The sequence below is a fragment of the Lithobates pipiens genome, unplaced genomic scaffold, assembly GCF_037356315.1.
Source record: "Lithobates pipiens isolate NorthernLeopardFrog02 unplaced genomic scaffold, aLitPip1_a1.2 Scaffold_10, whole genome shotgun sequence".
NCBI classification, from domain to species: domain Eukaryota; kingdom Metazoa; phylum Chordata; class Amphibia; order Anura; family Ranidae; genus Lithobates; species Lithobates pipiens.
Window position 1 is genome coordinate 170,013,819 of NW_027507686.1, and position 17,750 is coordinate 170,031,568.

The following is a 17,750-nucleotide window of genomic DNA, read 5'->3' on the forward strand; positions in this document are numbered from 1 at the left end:
ATTTTCTTAGTCGCATCCTACAACAAAAGCCGTGGTCCACAGAGAGCTCCAAAGCATCAGAGGGATCTCATTGTTAAAAGGTATCAGTCAGGAGAAGGGTACAAGAATTAGGCATTAGAAGGCATTAGATATACCATGGAACACAGTAAAGACAGTCATCATCAAGTGGAGAACATATGGCACAGCAGTGACATTATCAAGAACTGGACATCCCTCCATAATTGATGAAAAGACCAGAAGAAAAATGGTCAGGGAGGCTGCCAAGAGGCCTACAGCAACATTAAAGGATATGCATGAATATCTGGCAAGTAGTGGCTGTGTCGTACATGTGACAACAATCTCCCATATTCTTCATATGTCTGGGCTATGGGGTAGAGCAGCATTTCTCAACTCCAGTCCTCAAGGCGCCCCAACAGGTAAAAAATGTTTTCATGTTTTCAGGCTTTCCATTATTTTGCACAGGTGCTTTGATCAGTTTCACTGCCTTAGTAATTACCACAGCAGTTTAATCTGAGGGAAATCCTGAAAACATGACCTGTTGGGGAGCCTTGAGGACTGGAGTTGAAAAACACTGGGGTAGAGTGACAAGACGGAAGCCTTTTCTTATGAAGAAAAACATCCAAGCCCAGCTAAACTTTGCAAAAACACATCTGAAGTCTCCCAAAAGCATGTGGGAAATGTGTTATGGTCTGATGAAACCAAGGTTGAACTTTTTGGCCGTAATTCCAAAAGATAGGTTTGACACAAAAACAACACTGTGCATCACCAAAAGAACACCATTCCCATCGGTAAGTATGGTGGTGGCAGTATCATGCTTTGGGGCTGTTTTTCTTCAGATGGAACAAGGGCATTAGTCAAGGTAGAGGGAATTATGGAGAGTTCCAAATACCAGTCAATATTGGCACAAAATCTTCAGGCTTCTGCTAGAAAGCTGAATATGGAGAGGAACGTCATCTTTCAGAATGACAACCCAAAGCACACGTCCAAATCAACAAAGAAATGGCTTTACCGGAAGAATATTAGTTTTGGAATGGCCCAGCCAGAGACCAGACCTGAATCTGATTGGAAATCTGTGCACAGAGGGCTGTGCACAGGAGGTGCCCTCACAATCTGGCAGATTTGGAGTGTTTTTGCAAAGAAGAGTGGGCAAATATTGCCAAGTCAAGATGTGCCATGCTGATAGACTCATACCCAAAAAGACTGAGTGCTGTAATAAAACAAAGACTATAATTCCGTAAGACAAAAGATATACCGCAAAAAACTACACATTTCAAACAGATCTATATACATATAATCCTAAACATAATTCTTCGGTGACATTGCGTGGTAAACTCTCGGCAACCACTGAAAAATGATGCTGCTTACAAAAGTTTAGGAGGGTTGTCGGAAAACATGGAATGAAGGACATATACAGTAATTGCCCACAGCTCCTGACCTCATGGGAACTAGGTAATTATTACATACAGTAGCTACATAGTAAGTCAAGTGGAAAAGCGATACTTGTCTGTTGAGTGCAATTTACAGTGGTATCTATTATAAATATTAATGTTCAGTTGTATTTTGTGCATTTAGAAACACATCCAGCCATTTTTATGTTTACAGCTCTCACAGTTAAAAACCCTTTCCGTAGGCATAGTTTAAACCTTTTTTCATCAGGAGAAAAAAGCCCCCCCTTACTATTACAATGACCTTAAAGTAAACAACTTTGACATTCCCCTGGGTTAAAGGGAAAATCTTGCTGAAAAATCTTCAGTATCCAGCACAATTCTTGTAGCGTCAGATGTCTAGCCCCCCCCGCAGTGCATTGTGGTTACTTCCACCAGCCCTTTGTCCTGTGGTGATGTAGAGACTGGCAGATGAAACCACAGAGCACAGTAGGGGAATCCAGGAAAGAACATTCCTGGAAATGTTGAATGCTGACTATTTGAGCAAGCTTCTCTCTTCAACACAGTGGCATTTGACAATGAGGCCGGTAATTTTTTAATTCTTGTTTTACACGGAAGCATTTAATTCATGTTTTAAAAATAGATGTATATAATATTAGTAATCAGCACAAATGACCTCCTAAAAAAATATAATCAACTTGACCAAATGCTGCACCAAGTGATTCTACAACACTCCAAAATGATCAAGAAATATATATATATCAGTGTAGCGCACAATTCAAAGGGGGACTTCCCTGGAATTTGGGAGTCCTAGTTAGTAATTGGTATGACCCAAGATTGGCATTGTTGAGTGTTGTTTGTTATAAAACCCTATATAAGGGGATGCTGTGATATCAAAGTATGCTCTGGTGACAGATATCACAGCGTCCCCTTATATACGGTTTTGTAACAACCGTTGACCTGGCCAATCCCCAGACGACATCCTATCGCATCGAAACGCGTAGGGTGGAGCCTATGGCGGTGACGTCATTACGTGTTTTCCTTTCAGGAAGCGGATGGGCAAATTAACTTACTAGGAAGTGAAGTGTAGCCGATGAAGGCACCACTGGCCTTGCTGTTTTTTATCCATTGCTATAGACTGACTTCTATCTTGTAAGTGCGATTTTTTAAATTAAATACTCTCTTATCAAACATACTGCACTATGAAAGGTTTTATTTTTTCTGTTCCTGAGTACCATTAGAGATTAGCGGCTGTTCCAGAGATTGCTTGGGTCTCAGGGAGACCGATTTCCCTACGCTGGGCGAGACTGCTGATCAGGAGTCTTTGCCATCTGGTAAGCAGGCCATCTTTTGACTCATCTGGTTGTGGAATTGCACGTTACATCTTCTCTGCAATATCTCATCTTTCTACAGGGATTGGTGTTTTTTTTTCCTTGCCAGTGTAGGGACTGAATTATTAATGGGACTTTGCCTTAGTCTTCACTTTTCATTTGTTATTCATTTTTTACCAAACATATGGTCACTAATTATTTATGTTTTTTTTGTTTTGTTTTTTATCACATATGATTTGAAACACTATTGGAAATTTGCTTCAGTGATAGTTTTTTATTCTTTCACTAGCATAATATTATTATGGACATTCTTTTTTCACAAAAGGATTATTGTTCATGAAATATTTGTTATATTCATATATTTGAATTAGCGCTGCAACTATTTTGGTTAATTTTGTTGTTTTAGTTTGGTACTAGACTATAAGGTTCTGGCAGCTTTTTCTCAAAAAGTTTTATACAAATTTCGGGCTTTCTTTTTATCATAACAATTACTAACTAGGACTCCCAAATTCCAAGGAAGTCCCCTTTTGAGTTGTTTACCTCAATATATGCAAGTGATGTAAGCTTGTTTATCCTAACTGTATATGCTAAAGCGGCCATTTTAGCTCCATTTACACAAAATGGACGATGCAACCAATCATTATCATAATCAGTACATAGTAACTTATAATATCCATGTGTGCTATTAATAACTAATATTATTAATGTACTATCAGTGTATATAACATGCATATATAGTAAGGATCACATATTCCCTATACATGCCTCAATGTATGTCAAAGTGAAAGCCCAAATGTGGATGACATATTTATGTATAGACAGATTACACCTCCCAACTTAAATTTTACCTGGCGCAGTCTGTGATTCCTGAGTAAGTATCTTCATTGACTCCTCGCTGCAATGATTGTAATCTTGTTTTAATCACTGGAAAAAAAAAATATTTCAATAAAAAATATTTATAATGTTGGTGATTACTGATGTAAATGTATGCCATATATTTCTTCTTTTTGATGTTGTTTTCCATTATCCCCCTTCTAAACTGTCAGAATTGGCACTGGCCTCCTACAGCTTTGGCCTTGTTACAGTATGACCCAACACCAGGCAGCCTCAGCGTCAATAGGTGTATTATTAAGTGTGTTATATAACAAGGTGTTCTTGATAACATGAACATTTATCTTCTTCCTCCCTGCTTGATCTGCCAGAGGGCTGCAAAGCTTTCTCCTCATTGATACACATATTCTAGTGAGAAAGTCTGCTGCATGCCATAGAAAATAATGATAGTCCACTTTCTGCATTAAATCCATTTTTTATTTTCTGAAATAGTTGCCTGTCTATAGACCAGTGAGTAAGTTAATGAAAGGCAGTCCTGGATTTTATTTTAAAAGTATTTTTTTTCATTAGTTGTAATCCTTATATCCTTAATCCTTATATCCTGGAGCAGAGGATCCGTAATTTCCGGGTCCATATTTGATACCCCACACCAGGCTTTGCACCTTCGGAGCAAGACGTGGAACGCACAACACTCCCAGGGATCAGCTGACTCACACACACTGTTTACACCTAGTGCCAGGTCAGGCACTATTACATTAAATGCCACGTACACCTGACCGGACTTTCCAGCAGACTAGGTCCGACGGTCTTCCCGATGGACTTTCAGTGGAGTTCCGACAGACTTTCCGAATGAACGGACTTGGCCACACACACGAACGGACTAAGCCCGTTCGAAAGTCCCTTCATTTTGAACGTGATGACGTAAATGGGACTAAACAAGGAAGTTCAATAGCCAATAGCTTCCCTTACGTTGTATTTGGTCCTTCGGACCAGCACACAGACAAATGGTTTTCCCGATTTTAGTCTGTCAGAATTGAGTCCGTTGGATAGATTTGAAACATGTTCTATTTCTAAGTCCATCGGATTTTTTCTACCTAGTCAGTTCATAAAAACAAATATAGACCAAGGGCGCTGAGGAGGTAAGTATCAAGGCAGTCAAAAGATGGTAGCTTGAGTTTGCCGAAAAAAGGCAGTAAGAATCACTAAAGTAATAAAAACACACAAGGATAAGCAATAAATATAAAGGCAGTTAAGGAAAAAAAAAATGTTGCAACTTACCTGACACAGACAGGTAAGACTGTGTCTGTGTCAGATTTTTTTCTTAACTGGATTTATTTTTATTGCTTATCCTTGTGTGTTTTTATTACTTTAGTGATTCCTACTGCCTTTTTTCGGCATACTCAAGCTACCATCTTTTGACTGCCTTGATACTTACCTCCTCAACGCCCCTGTTCTATATTTGTTTTTATCAACTGACTAGGTAGGTAGTGAGGCCATGTTGGCCCTTGGTGCCTGGAACATATATTGGTCGTTTGAGCCAAAGGTTTTCATGCTACTATAATAATGTTTTGATTTCTTTTTCAGTTGTATTACCCGCTGTTTGCCCCCTGCAGCCACACTACGGTGGTGGGGGGGGTATTACCCTTTTGGGTGAATATTGTGCTTGTCACACCGCAGGGTTAATTTGGGGTAGGTTCCGCGTTTTTTTGTGTGTGAGGGGATGGTATATATCATCTATGGGCACAGTGGGAGCTTGGGATTAGATCTGTTTGCTTCAAGCCACTCCATAACGCCATACAGCATGCCATTTTTTAATCTACTTTTGTGTGAAATATGTATTGATAATTTATTTGTATGTTTTTTCACTGCTTATTTTATTTACTCTGTCGAGTTTTCCTTCAATTGTCGTTCTGTCTTATTTCCCTGAGGAAGCCAATGGTTTGGCGAAACATGTAGGGAAGACCTGACATGTATACTACACCAAAGGCCGTGTACCAACTTGGCCCTTCATTGTTTGTGTATCGCTCACTGAAACTCTGTTTTTAGTATCCTTACTTTGTAATTATTTCTGATGTAATAAAATAAATTACTTTTTCTATAATTGTTGTATATGTAATCTTCTTGGCACCATAATAATCCCTTCTTCCACTCCCACTTTTTGATCTGATTTTTTGGGATGAGGTGCCTTATCTAAAGCGGACCCTTCTGCCACTTTTTCTCCAGCTTTGGTGAGTGGCCATCTTCATACTGAGCACTTGTGGTGGAAGATCTAGAAGTTTTATCTCAGAGAATTCCGTTTTGGTGTTGGGATTCATTCACTTGTGGACTTTATGCTTGCTTACTTTTTCATTCATTAATGTGCACATTTAAGTTTGATGCAGTGTTTTCTTTGTGTCAGTTTTTTTAAATGTGCATGTATAGAACCTAAATCAAAGTTACATAGTTAATCAGGTTGAAAAAAGATACAAGCCCATCTAGTTCAACCAATAAACGTCTCTTGAGCTGCATATATTGAAATAGGACAAAAGACAGAGAAATCATAAAGCCTACAGTATTTACTGCTGATGAGGCATTAGGGTGTACTTGTAATAAATGTACCCACATTATGGGGTATTTGAGACAAGGTGATCAAAAAATGCTTTAGGGGAACATATTTTGATGCTTGATTCCGTTTTCAAAATCTATTAATGGTTTCTCTGTGTTCACATGTTCAAAAGTCTATGTACACAAATGTCCTGTCTTCCATTTCTCCTGTGCCCTACTCCACCTGAATTTTAATATTGTATTAAATTGTAATATTGTATTAAATTTTTAATTATTGTATTAAATTGTAAATTGAGGAAAGATAAAATCTGGCTGCTATGGGTTACATACAACACACCGGATTGATTTACTAAAACTGGAGAGTGCAAAATCTAGTGCAGCTCTACATAGTAGCCAATCATCTTCTAACGTCAGCTTGTTCAATAAAGCTTTGGCAAAAAAGAAAAAATGGAAGATGATTGGTTTCTATGCACAGCTCCTACTGATTGTGTACTCTGCTGTTTTAGTAAATCAACCCCACCAAAAGAGCTGAAAGTGTGACTATGCACCTTTTAGTGTGCCTACTTGTGTCCTCTAACAATTATTTAACACGAGGACAGTGATTTATATATTTTTCAGTTCTGTGATTCAAGAACGTTTATATTAATAGCACAGGCAACAACCAAAGCAGAATTTGGCACAAGTTGCAATCCAACTCCATGAAGTTGGTATAAATCCAGCCCTGTCAGCACTGCCCTACAAACTTACCATCACATGGATTAACAGCAACAGCAGCAGTGCTCCCTGCTGCACAGCCAGCAAGGAAAGACACGAAAAAGGGAGATTTCCCATCTGGAGTCTTCTGCCCAAGTTTGTTCAAGTTGGCGAAGAGGGGGAAATATATTATTGAAAAGGGTACATCCCTGCAGGGAACAAAAATGCTGATTAAGTCAAAGAGGATAGAACAATTACTGTATTATTAAAAGTAGTAGTACTCTTGTTTCCTATATTTATTTACTTTACTTTGACAAAACCAAGAAGTTGTCCCTTCCATTCCCTTGTGGAGTAACCCCAAACTCTAATATTTGAGCATCCAAACAAAAGATTTAAGCATCCACACAAAACTCGCTGTTCCAGGTGAGACAAGAAGCCTAATGATATCACCGGTGCCCACCTAGGCTCGCCTCCACATACGATCAACACTGAAGAAATGGCTGCACTCCAAGATCCATCAAAATTCTTTAATAAACAAACATCCCAAGTGTTACAAACAGTTCAAATGGTAGATACGTTTCACACACTAACAGGTGCGCTTATTCATTGCCTTATTCACGTAATGAATAAGTGCACCTGTGTGTGAAATGCGTCTGCCATTTTAACTGTCTGTAACACTTGGGATGTTTGTTTATTAAAGAATTTTGATGGATCTTGGAGTGCAGCCATTTCTTCAGTGTTTTCCCAAAATTTTAATATATGATTTCAGAAACTTGTTTGGACTAGGGTGGATATTCATGTTCTTGCTCAACTCTTCTTGGCAGGTGAACTTCACTCAGCAGACTAGGTGCGACGGGATCAGTCCGTCGGACAATTCGATTGTGTGTGGGCTAATCCGATCATTTTTCATTATAAAAATCCAACAGACCTAGAAAAAGAGGATGTTTCAAATCTGTCCGACAGACTCAATTCCTATCGGAAAAACCGCTCATCTGTATGCTGGTCCAATGAACCAAATACAAAGCAAGGGAAGCTATTGGCTTCTGGCTATTGAACTTCCTTTTTTAGTTCCGTCTTACGTCATCACGTTCAAAATGAACTGACTTTCGAACAAACTTAGTCCGTTCGTGTGTGGCCAAGTCCATTCGTTTAGAAGTCCGTCGGAATTCTGCTGAAAAGTCCGTCGGGAGACCGTCGAACCTAGTCTGCCGGAAAGTCTGGTTGTGTGTACGCGGCATAAGGACACAATTAGATCTCAATTCTTTCACCCACCCTCTGTCCAAGAATACCCCCTTGAATTATTGTTGAGAACACAGGGCCTCTAAAAACCTCTCTTCTATTTATGCCCTGCTCATGAAATTTCATAGTTCCAAGACCATAGCTGTATTTATTATAAGTGGAAGGGAGATCTTCCTACCCTTTGTTAGGAGGACTGTAAGAATAGGGTAGCACAATACACTAAATTGATGATCTCTGCTAGAGACCAACCTGTTCAGCTGAAATTTCTCTATAGAATGTATTACACTCCCTGGAGGCTACAACAACTTAATTCAACTCACTCCCCTATCTGTAGCAAATGTCAGTGTGAAACTGGCATCTTTTACTACATGGTGTGAGGTTGTCCCAATGCTGTTGACTATGGGCATCAGATTATGGCTAAATTAAAGTGGTATTAAACCCCAAACCAGAAATGTATTATATTGCAGTTTACTATTGAGAACACAGTCTGCAAGTGCCGATGCAGTCACCAGCTGCTACAAAAGTAAATATCTCCGAAATGGCGCACATTCTGGAAATATTTACTGTATCTACAAGTAAGACTTATTATAGGCTTACCTGTAATTACACAGTGCATACGGAAAGTATTCACAGCGTTTCACTTTTTCCACTTTTTGTTATGTTACAACCTAAAATGGATTAAATTATTCATTTAATTATTAAATTAATTATTTTCCTCAAATTTCTACAAACAATACCCCATAATGACAATGTGAAAGAAGTTTGTTTGAAATCTTTGCAAATTTATTAAAAATAAAAAACGAAAAAAAATCGCATGTACATAAGTATTCACCGCCTTTGCTCAATACTTTGTAGAAGCACCTTTGGCACTGATTACAGCCCCAAGTCTTTTTGAGTATGATGCTAGAACATGGCACTAATGCTGTGTCATGGCCTAGGCCGACAAGGCCCAGGCCTAGGGCAGCACTTTGCAGGGGGGCAGCACGGAAAGAGTCCCCTTCAGCTTGCGCTACACCGTTAGTGTAGCGACAGTCTTGTGGGGTGGACTAGGCTGAGAGATGAATTAGTCTAGCTCCCCCATAAAGAAACCACACTGCAACTGTGGGGGGGGGGACACCGCTTCTTATTTTGACTGTCTCATCATCCTGGACCACAAACCTTTCCCACTGTGCTATGTTTTCTGCTGCACCATTGGCATGGTTATATCTTCTTAGTCCTCTCCATAAAATTATCTGAAATTTGTGCTTAAAGAAAACTATAGGCAACACTTTTTTTTTTCATTTTGGATAGAGTAAGAGAGAGTTATAGCCCCTGTCAGTTAATTTTTTACCATCCCTGTCCCATTGCACAGATAGCCCTTCACTTCCTGCCCCATAGCCAAACAGGAAGTGAGAGGAAATCTATGCAAATTAAGGGAATTCATTGCCCCCCCAGGCCCTCAGAACGAGTGTCCCCATTCCAAAATTTCAGGGCAGGACTTAAACAGTAAGGGGCATTGTCTTGACAGGAAGGAGTGGGTCATATTTAAATTAGGGGGTACACAAGTTTAGTCAGGCCTAGGGCAGCACAAAAGTATCTACTGCATGGCACACCTATTTTTGGGCAGTTTATCCCATTTTTTTTTGCAGAACCTCTCAAGATGCATCAGGTTGGATGGGGAGCGTCAGTGCACAGCCATTTTCAGATCTCTCCAGAGATGTTCAATCGGGTTCAAGTCTGGGCTCTGGCTGGGCCACTCAAGGGCATTTAAAGAGTTGTTCCATAGCCACTCCTTTGTTATCTTGGCTGTGTGTTTAGGCTCGTTGCCCTGTTGAAAGATGAACCTTCTCCCCAGAACCTTCACCCCAGTCTGAGGTCCAGAGCACTCTGGAGCAGGTTTTCATTAAGGATGTCTCTGTATTCATCTTCCTATTTACCCTGACTAGTCTTCTGACCACTCTACCATACAGGCCTCATTAGTGAAGTGCTGCAGAGATGGTTGTTCTTCTGGAAGTTTCTCCTCTCTCCACAGAGAAACGCTGGAGCTCTGTCAGAGTGACCATTGAGTTCTTGGTCATCTCCCTGACTAAGACCCTTCTCCCTTCAGCGCTCAGTTTGAACAGGCGACCAGTTCTAGGAAGAATCCTGGATGTTCCTAACTTCTTCCATTTGTGGATGATGGAGGCTACTATGCTCATTGGGACCTTCAATTCTGCATACATTTTTCTGAACCCTTCCCCAGATCTGTGCCTCGATACAATCCTGTCTCAGAGGTCTACAGACAATTCCTTGGACTTGATGGCTTAGTTTGTACTCTGACATGCACTGTTAACTGTATGGCCTTATATAGACAGGTGTGTGCCTTTCCAAATAATATCCAATCAACTGAATTTATCACAGGTGGACTCCAATCGAGTTGAAGAAATATCTCAAGGATCATCGGTGGAAACAAAATACACCTGAGCTCAATTTTGAGTGTCATGGCAAAGGCTGTAAATACTTATGTACATGTGATTTTTTTCCTTTTTTATTTTTAATAAATTTGCAAAGATTTCAAACAAACTTCTTTCATGTTGTCATTATGGGGTATTGTGTGTAGAATTTTGAGGAAAATAATGAATTTAACCCATTTTGGAATAAGCCTGTAACATAACAAAATGTGGAAAAAGTGAAGCACCTTGAATACTTTACGGATGCACTGTATATCAAAAGGACTTTACTACTGCTTTATATAGGCTGCTTGCAAACAGCACCAAACAAATAGCCTGTTAAAGGCCTTTGGGCTTCAGTGCCCATGTGAATGAGGCCTAACACCAGAGTGCATGCATGTAGAGGGGAAGTGACTGCTCAGAGGCTGTAGGTGATCAGCATCGCTGTAATGCAACACAGGCTAAAAAAAATTGTATTTTGGTATGGACAGAGGGGTGGCTGTGGACGTGGTATACTTGGATTTTGCAAAAGCGTTTGACACAGTTCTCCACACACGAATAATGTGTGAGGTAAAGTCTACAGGCTTGGAAAGATCAGTTTCTAAAGGGAAAGAAAACTGGCTAAAAAAACTAGTTAAGAGAGTAGTGGTTAATGATTCTTACACTGAATGATCTAAGGTTATCAGTGGTGTACCCCAAGGTTCAGTGTTGGGACACTTACTTTTTAATATCCTTATAAATGCGCCCTGATCAACACCAGATCTGCAGTCAAGCACAGACATGAAATCCATGACTTCACCACCCAAAACAACATAGATTGCCTGTTCATCACAGAAAGCTGGCTAACACCCGATTGCAACACCATACTAACAGAATTGGTGCCAGGAAACTACAGTATCCTAACAGAACATAGAATTGGGAAAAAAGGAGGAGGCCTAGCAGTAATCTTCAAATCTCACCTGACGCTCGTCAAACCAACCCTACAGAACTCAGTGCCTTTCATGGAGACCCTTACTCTACATCTCCAAACAACACCCCAAGACACCATTCACATACTGCTATGCTACAGACCACCAGGACCGAAGAAATATCTCCTGACACCCTTCACCGAACTCATTTCGCTACACACCTTGAAGACAAAAAACATTCTGTTTCTCTGAGATTTCAACCTCTGGGCAAACACCACGGAAGACCTTGTAGCCACCACCTGCATCAACCAACTGGAAGAACTAGGCCTTCAGCAATTGATAGAGGCTCCCACGCATAGTTCAGGGCACACGCTAACCTCATCTCCAAACAAAATATGGACATCAACATACTCAACAACATACCGCTACCATGGGCGGACTATCACGCCATCAAATTTACAATTGCCTCCAACACCACCCGCCGTAAACCGAACCACTCCACTACAACACACTGGACCAGATCACAGAAGAAGCTACATTCAGAACTCTTCAAAACCACATTATCAATCAAAATAGCAACGCAAAACCTAAACAACTCAACAGAACAAACACTCAACTCCTTAAACAAGGCATTACTACAAACAGCAGATTCAGTCGCCCCGAAACGCAGAGTAACAATTCGCAATAAAAACTCTGGATGGTTTAATAGCACTCTTGCTCTACTGAAGCAGGAATGCAGAAGAGCTGAAAGAGCATGGAGAAGAAATTCTACAAAGGAAAACCTCACAAGCTACAAAACATTGACAATGAAATACCACAAAACAATCTTCAAAGCAAAACAAGAATATTTCTCTAACACCATCTGAAAAGCCCTAAACTGTCCTCACGTACTTTTCAAACTAGTTGCCCAGACTTATGAACCCTACCTGTCTGGAGCCCTCTGCAAACGAAACGCAAGATTTCTGTAACGAGTTATCGGATTTCTTCATCAACAAAATCGACAACATCAGAAGAATAATTCAACAAGAAAAAACAACCGATTTAATTCAACGAAAACAAAAAGTAGAAATCGACTCGAACATCACACAATCACCGAACTTTTCGCTTATTCCGATCACCACTGACACCACAAAAAGCATCATCAGAAGCCTCTGAGACAGCACTTCACCTAATGACATCATTCCCACAAAACTCCTGAAAGAATGTTCCGGCATCTTGGCTCCCACCATAACACATCTCGTAAATCAATCATTCAAAGAAGGGATTGTTCCGACCGCCCTCAAGCAAGGCATAATCAAACAACTTCTAAAGAAACCCAACCTCGACCTTAAAAGACCCCAACCACCGCAGACCAATAACAAGCCTGAACACTATCTCCAAAATTATGGAGAAAGCAGTAGTGCAACAGCTACAACTCCATTTGGACTCACACAAACTCTTGGACCCAGTTCAATCAGGCTTCCGCCCAGGCCATGGCACAGAAACTGCACTTTTCAAAATTTGGGACGATGCCCTGGAAGCAGCAGATGACGGAGAATCATGTCTCCTGGTACTTCCGGACCTCAGTGCAGCATTCGACACAGTGGACCACAATGCTCATACGCCTCGACGGAGTCACAGATTCCGACCTACTATGGTTTGCATCCTTCTTAGGTAATCGGACACAGACAGTGAAACTAGGAGCCTTCACCTCTGAAACTGGGATCACCCCTGTTTCCCATGCTCTTCAACATCTACATCCGTCCTCTCCTCAAAATCATCAGGAAAACTGGCCTATGCTTCCACTCATATGCAGCTGACACTCAACTCTACTATTATATCACTGGTCAAAATGACCAATACCAAAAACTAGAAAAATGCCTCACATTGATAGATGACTGGATGACCACGAGCTCCCTCAAACTCAATGGATCCAAAAAACAGAGCTTCTTCTCCTCAACACAAACAGAAATACAAAAACGATGATCCCTTGGACACCACCCACCACCCTTGGACAGATCATCTCCCCAAGCACCAAAGCAAAAAGTCTTGGAGTCATCTTTGACTCAGAAATGACGATGGATGCACAAATAGGATCAGTAGACAGTGGATCTCACCATCTTCTCCGCCTGCTACGTAGACTTATCCCCTTCATTCCAGAAAAAGAGAAAGCAGTAGTAGTGAGAATAATCATCAATTCCTGACTCGACTACGCAAACTCTCTCTACATAGGACTACCCAAATACCAGATCGTATGCCTTCAAGTCGTCCAAAACACAGCAGCAAGACCAGTCACAAGAAAAAAAACCTGGGAATCCATCTCCCACCTTAGGAACCTACACTGGTTAACCGTAAAGGATCGGATCACGTTCAAGACCCTCTGCCTCAACCACAAATGCACACAAGGAAATGCCCCTCAATACCTATGCGACAAAATAAAACATTACACACCTAATCATAACCTCCGATCAACTAACCAAAACCTCCTCCCTACCCCGAAATCCCACTACAAAGCAAAGGGAGAGCGAAGATTCGCAGTCCAAGGACCACGGCTATGGAACGCTCTACCCACTAACATCCGCATGGAAGAAAACCATCAGGCCTTCAGAAAAAAACGAAAGACCTACCTCTTCTAAAGTACATGAAACACAGGACGGATCAAGCGCCTTAAGGCGATTCAGTTCGCATTTGTAGCGCTATACAAATCATTCATTCATTCAAAGCCCCATACACACTATCAAATTTTCTGCTGATTTTTGTCTTTAGATTTACCGAAACCATGTAGTGCAAGGGCCTGCCTAACTGCATACAAATTGAAACTCCTAAGGTATGACCTCATATTATATGGTTTTGGTAAATCTGAAGGAAAAAATCAGCATAAAATCTGATAGTGAGTATGGGGCATAAAGCTTTGTCTTTTCTTGCCACCGACTCAGCACAAGGTTTACTAAATATCCTAAAAAAAAATCGTTTCACTGTCATGGAATGGCTAAATGCCACCTCTGGACGCATCACCACTATGTGATATGGCTGCATACAAACTGGTCCATTAACTGTGGCCAGTTTGTGTGTGACCAAGACTCCCCAGGAATGCTGACCCTGGACAAATTGGCTTCATCCAGTGTCAGTCATGGGCTCTTTTCGCATGCAGCTGCATTTTTTCCGCATGTACTGGATAGAATTCATTAGTAAAATACTGCATTGTGGCTTTTAGATGGAGCTGAAAATCGAAGCAATCTACAATGATTGTTATCGCCATCTAGTGGTCATATTACAGTTTTTTTCTGATTCATGCTATTCTTATAAATAAAGAACATCTGACCTGGAGAGAACATAGTCTAATAACATTCGATTTTGCCCCATTCACATAGACCGAATATACATGCAGTTTCACATGATTATTAGTTCTGCAAATTGTGCATAAATACACCCTAAGTGTTAGTATGCAGGTCAGTACAGGGTTAACTGTCAGTCATGTGAAGTGTTTCATATACAGTAGGTTTCATCTTTGGGGCACAGATGCTAATTTTTTTACACATTTCATTATTCCACCATTAATTAAGCAGCCCTGGCAGTAAATGGGTTAATGGTATGCTTAGGCAAATATAGTAGTTTGTCAAGTTTAATGCTGCATTTCCAAAAAAAAGCTAAAGGCCTTAAAATACTTTGATGATCTTTGCCTCGAAGCGACAGGTACATTTTAACATTTTTATGACTATGGTGCAATTTTGTTGTCTGGCTTTAAAAGTCATTCTACTCATCGAGAAAAGATGCTGGCGCAGGCAGTCTGGCAGGATGACATAGCACATAATTGCAGGCCTGGTCCAGCTATTTTGTATTGGCAGGCAGCAAAGCTATTCTGTTCCATATATAGAACGCTGCTATTTTATCTGTGTCTATCAGTAAGAGTGCTTTGTATCCAAGACAAACTATTGTCATTAATCTGAGCCTGGTTCATGGCTTTGTGTTATCATGCAAACTGTAGATACATTCCAGATAATACAAACAATAGCTGATTTACCTTTATCCAGCCAAATATAAATATATTCCTGAATATGTGTACAATGAAGCTGAATTGGTGTTCTAGTCACCTTAATAGAGTCGCTCCCAGACCTTTGTACAATCCAGCTATCCCTTTACTTCTCAGTAGTTCCCGGGAGATGGCTATGGCGGTGGGTCGTGCGAAGCTGGCCTCTGCTGCGCCGCTGCTTGCTCCCCCCTGGCTGGCCATGAGCTTCCTTTGAGCATCTGTTAAAACACAAGTAATAAAATGTTACTCTATGTAGTAGTTACAATTGTCTATACCAAATTGATTTCTTTTATCATTAAATAGATGCTAAAGAGAGTCCTTATTGTTGGTTTATTAAGCTGGCTGAGGGCTCATCTGAGTTTGAAGAAGGAAATATAAATGAATCTTAATGCAAACAAAGTAGTGAGGTGTAAGCTTTATGCCAGATTATATTAATAAGTCTGATTATGTAATCAGCCCACATTGACCATGTAACCCCTGTTCACCTGCAATGTTTCCACTACCTAGGAGAGTACTTTGATATGTGGGCTGAAGCTTATCTGCATTTAATGCCCCTGTGTACCATTTCTTGTTGAAATGCAAAATTACATTATGGTAGTTAAATATATATTCATTAATTATTTTTTTATGAAAATAGAAGTTCAACCTAAAATTTACTAACTCTAGATCTACCGGCAGACAGAATTTTAATACTAATCTTTTTAACCCAGTAAAGCTAAAATCCCTATAAATACCTTTTCAGCAGCCGATCCAGTCTGGTCCCACGTTGAGCTGTCAGCGGCAGCTTCCCTGTGTAGGCGTGGTCAAGAGAAGCAGCCGACAACGGAAATGGCCCATAGTGAGATTATGGGTGATGTCACTTCCCAAGCATTTCCCAGCTGTTGTCAGCTGTCTGTCCTGCACACAGCACCTGTAGCTGGAGACCGGAACAGAGCGGCTTCAGAAAAGGTATGCATAGCGATTTTTGCTTTACACGGCTAGATAAATTAGTCTTAGAATGTGTCTGCCAGTAGATTTAGTGTTAATTTTAGGCTGAACTTCTACTATAAGTTATTAAATGATTGCATAAGTAAGCGTTATATGACAAGTTTAGGTACAACATAAGTTTATGTGTACAACAGATGGCTTAAGGACAAATTAAAAGGCTGTCACTGTGAAGTTAATACTGATATGCATGCAAACTTACAGATTACCACAACATTAAAGGACACATGTTTACTGTTTTATACGCTAAAGAGTTTGTAATTTTATCCATCCAGTTTTGTGATTCATATGACTCTTCCAGAGAGTGCAACCAGAAGGGTAACTGTTTCTTTATTAGAGTTTAAAATTTAAACTTTAAAGTGAATGTAAACCCAAACAACTTTTTTAATGAAGACACGTGGTGACTTTCCTGGGTTTTGATTGGATGTTAGGGATCATGGGGCATAATTCATGAGACCAGCAGAAATTCAGTGTAAGAAATATCGATGCCTTGCCAACGGGAGTGTATATGTGGGCGGGGAGTCTACTGACATCACGACTCCACCCACCGAGCCCTGGACAACAGATCTGCCCACAGAATCTGGAGTATTGCAGGGCTCCGAACAGTTAAAGGAGAGATATTTGACAGGTAAGGATCATGCAGGAGGCATATATATCCTTATAGATCAGCACTATGGAAGTAATTTAGAAATTATGAGAATGGGTTTAAATCCACTTTAAGGAATACAGTGGTGTCACCTACCTTGCTGACTGGACAATGAAAGAGCAGCAAGTCATCAGCTCTGCCGACTCTGCACTTTCCTCCTGTCTGCATGTTCCCTTTCAGTATGTGTGCATATGCAACAGTGACTGACTGGCCCATAGTTTTGTGTTCCCCTCCCTTGTGCAGGTAAGGACAGCAGGCTAATATCAAAATTAGATTACATTCAGGGACTTATGCTAGTAATATGTAAAAATACATTGTAAATTGTATGTATAATAAGCAGTGTTTATTTATATCTGCCTGGAATTCAGATGTGAGGCCGCGTACACACGCGGGGACTGTTCGCTCAACTTTGTCCGCTGAACAGTGTTTCGGCGGACAGTCCGCTCGTGTGTGGGCTTCAGCGGACAGTTTCAGCCGACAGTCTGACGAACAAAGTTTTTCGGAAATTCCGAAAAACTGTCCGCTGAAACTTGGTTTGAGCGGACAGTCCGCCCGTGTGTAGGCTTGTTCGTCAAACTAAGTCTCGCGCATGCTCAGAAAGAATTTACACGCCGAAGGTTGCATTGCAGTGTATAGGACGTCGTTTTCTAGTCCCGTCGTACGTGCCGTTCACGTCATCGCGCACGGTTTCAGCGGACTGTTCGTTCGTCGTGTGTGGGCAAGTCCGTCCATGCTAATTTTGAGCGGACTGTCCGCTGAAACTGTTTGACGA

The 17,750-nt window shown here is 40.7% G+C and overlaps 1 protein-coding gene across 2 annotated transcripts in view; it reads right to left on the reverse strand.

Annotated features, from left to right (window-relative positions):
- SLC25A22 (solute carrier family 25 member 22) overlaps positions 1-17,750 on the reverse strand; it is a 163,344-nt gene that overhangs the window by 20,607 nt on the left and 124,987 nt on the right. For both annotated transcript variants that reach the window (XM_077459810.1, XM_077459818.1), the window contains exons 7-9: positions 15,410-15,566; positions 6,839-6,993; positions 3,565-3,640 (exon numbers count right to left, since the gene is read on the reverse strand). In XM_077459810.1, coding sequence (XP_077315936.1) covers positions 3,565-3,640; positions 6,839-6,993; positions 15,410-15,566 — 388 coding nt within the window. The remainder of the gene's footprint in view (positions 1-3,564; positions 3,641-6,838; positions 6,994-15,409; positions 15,567-17,750) is intronic.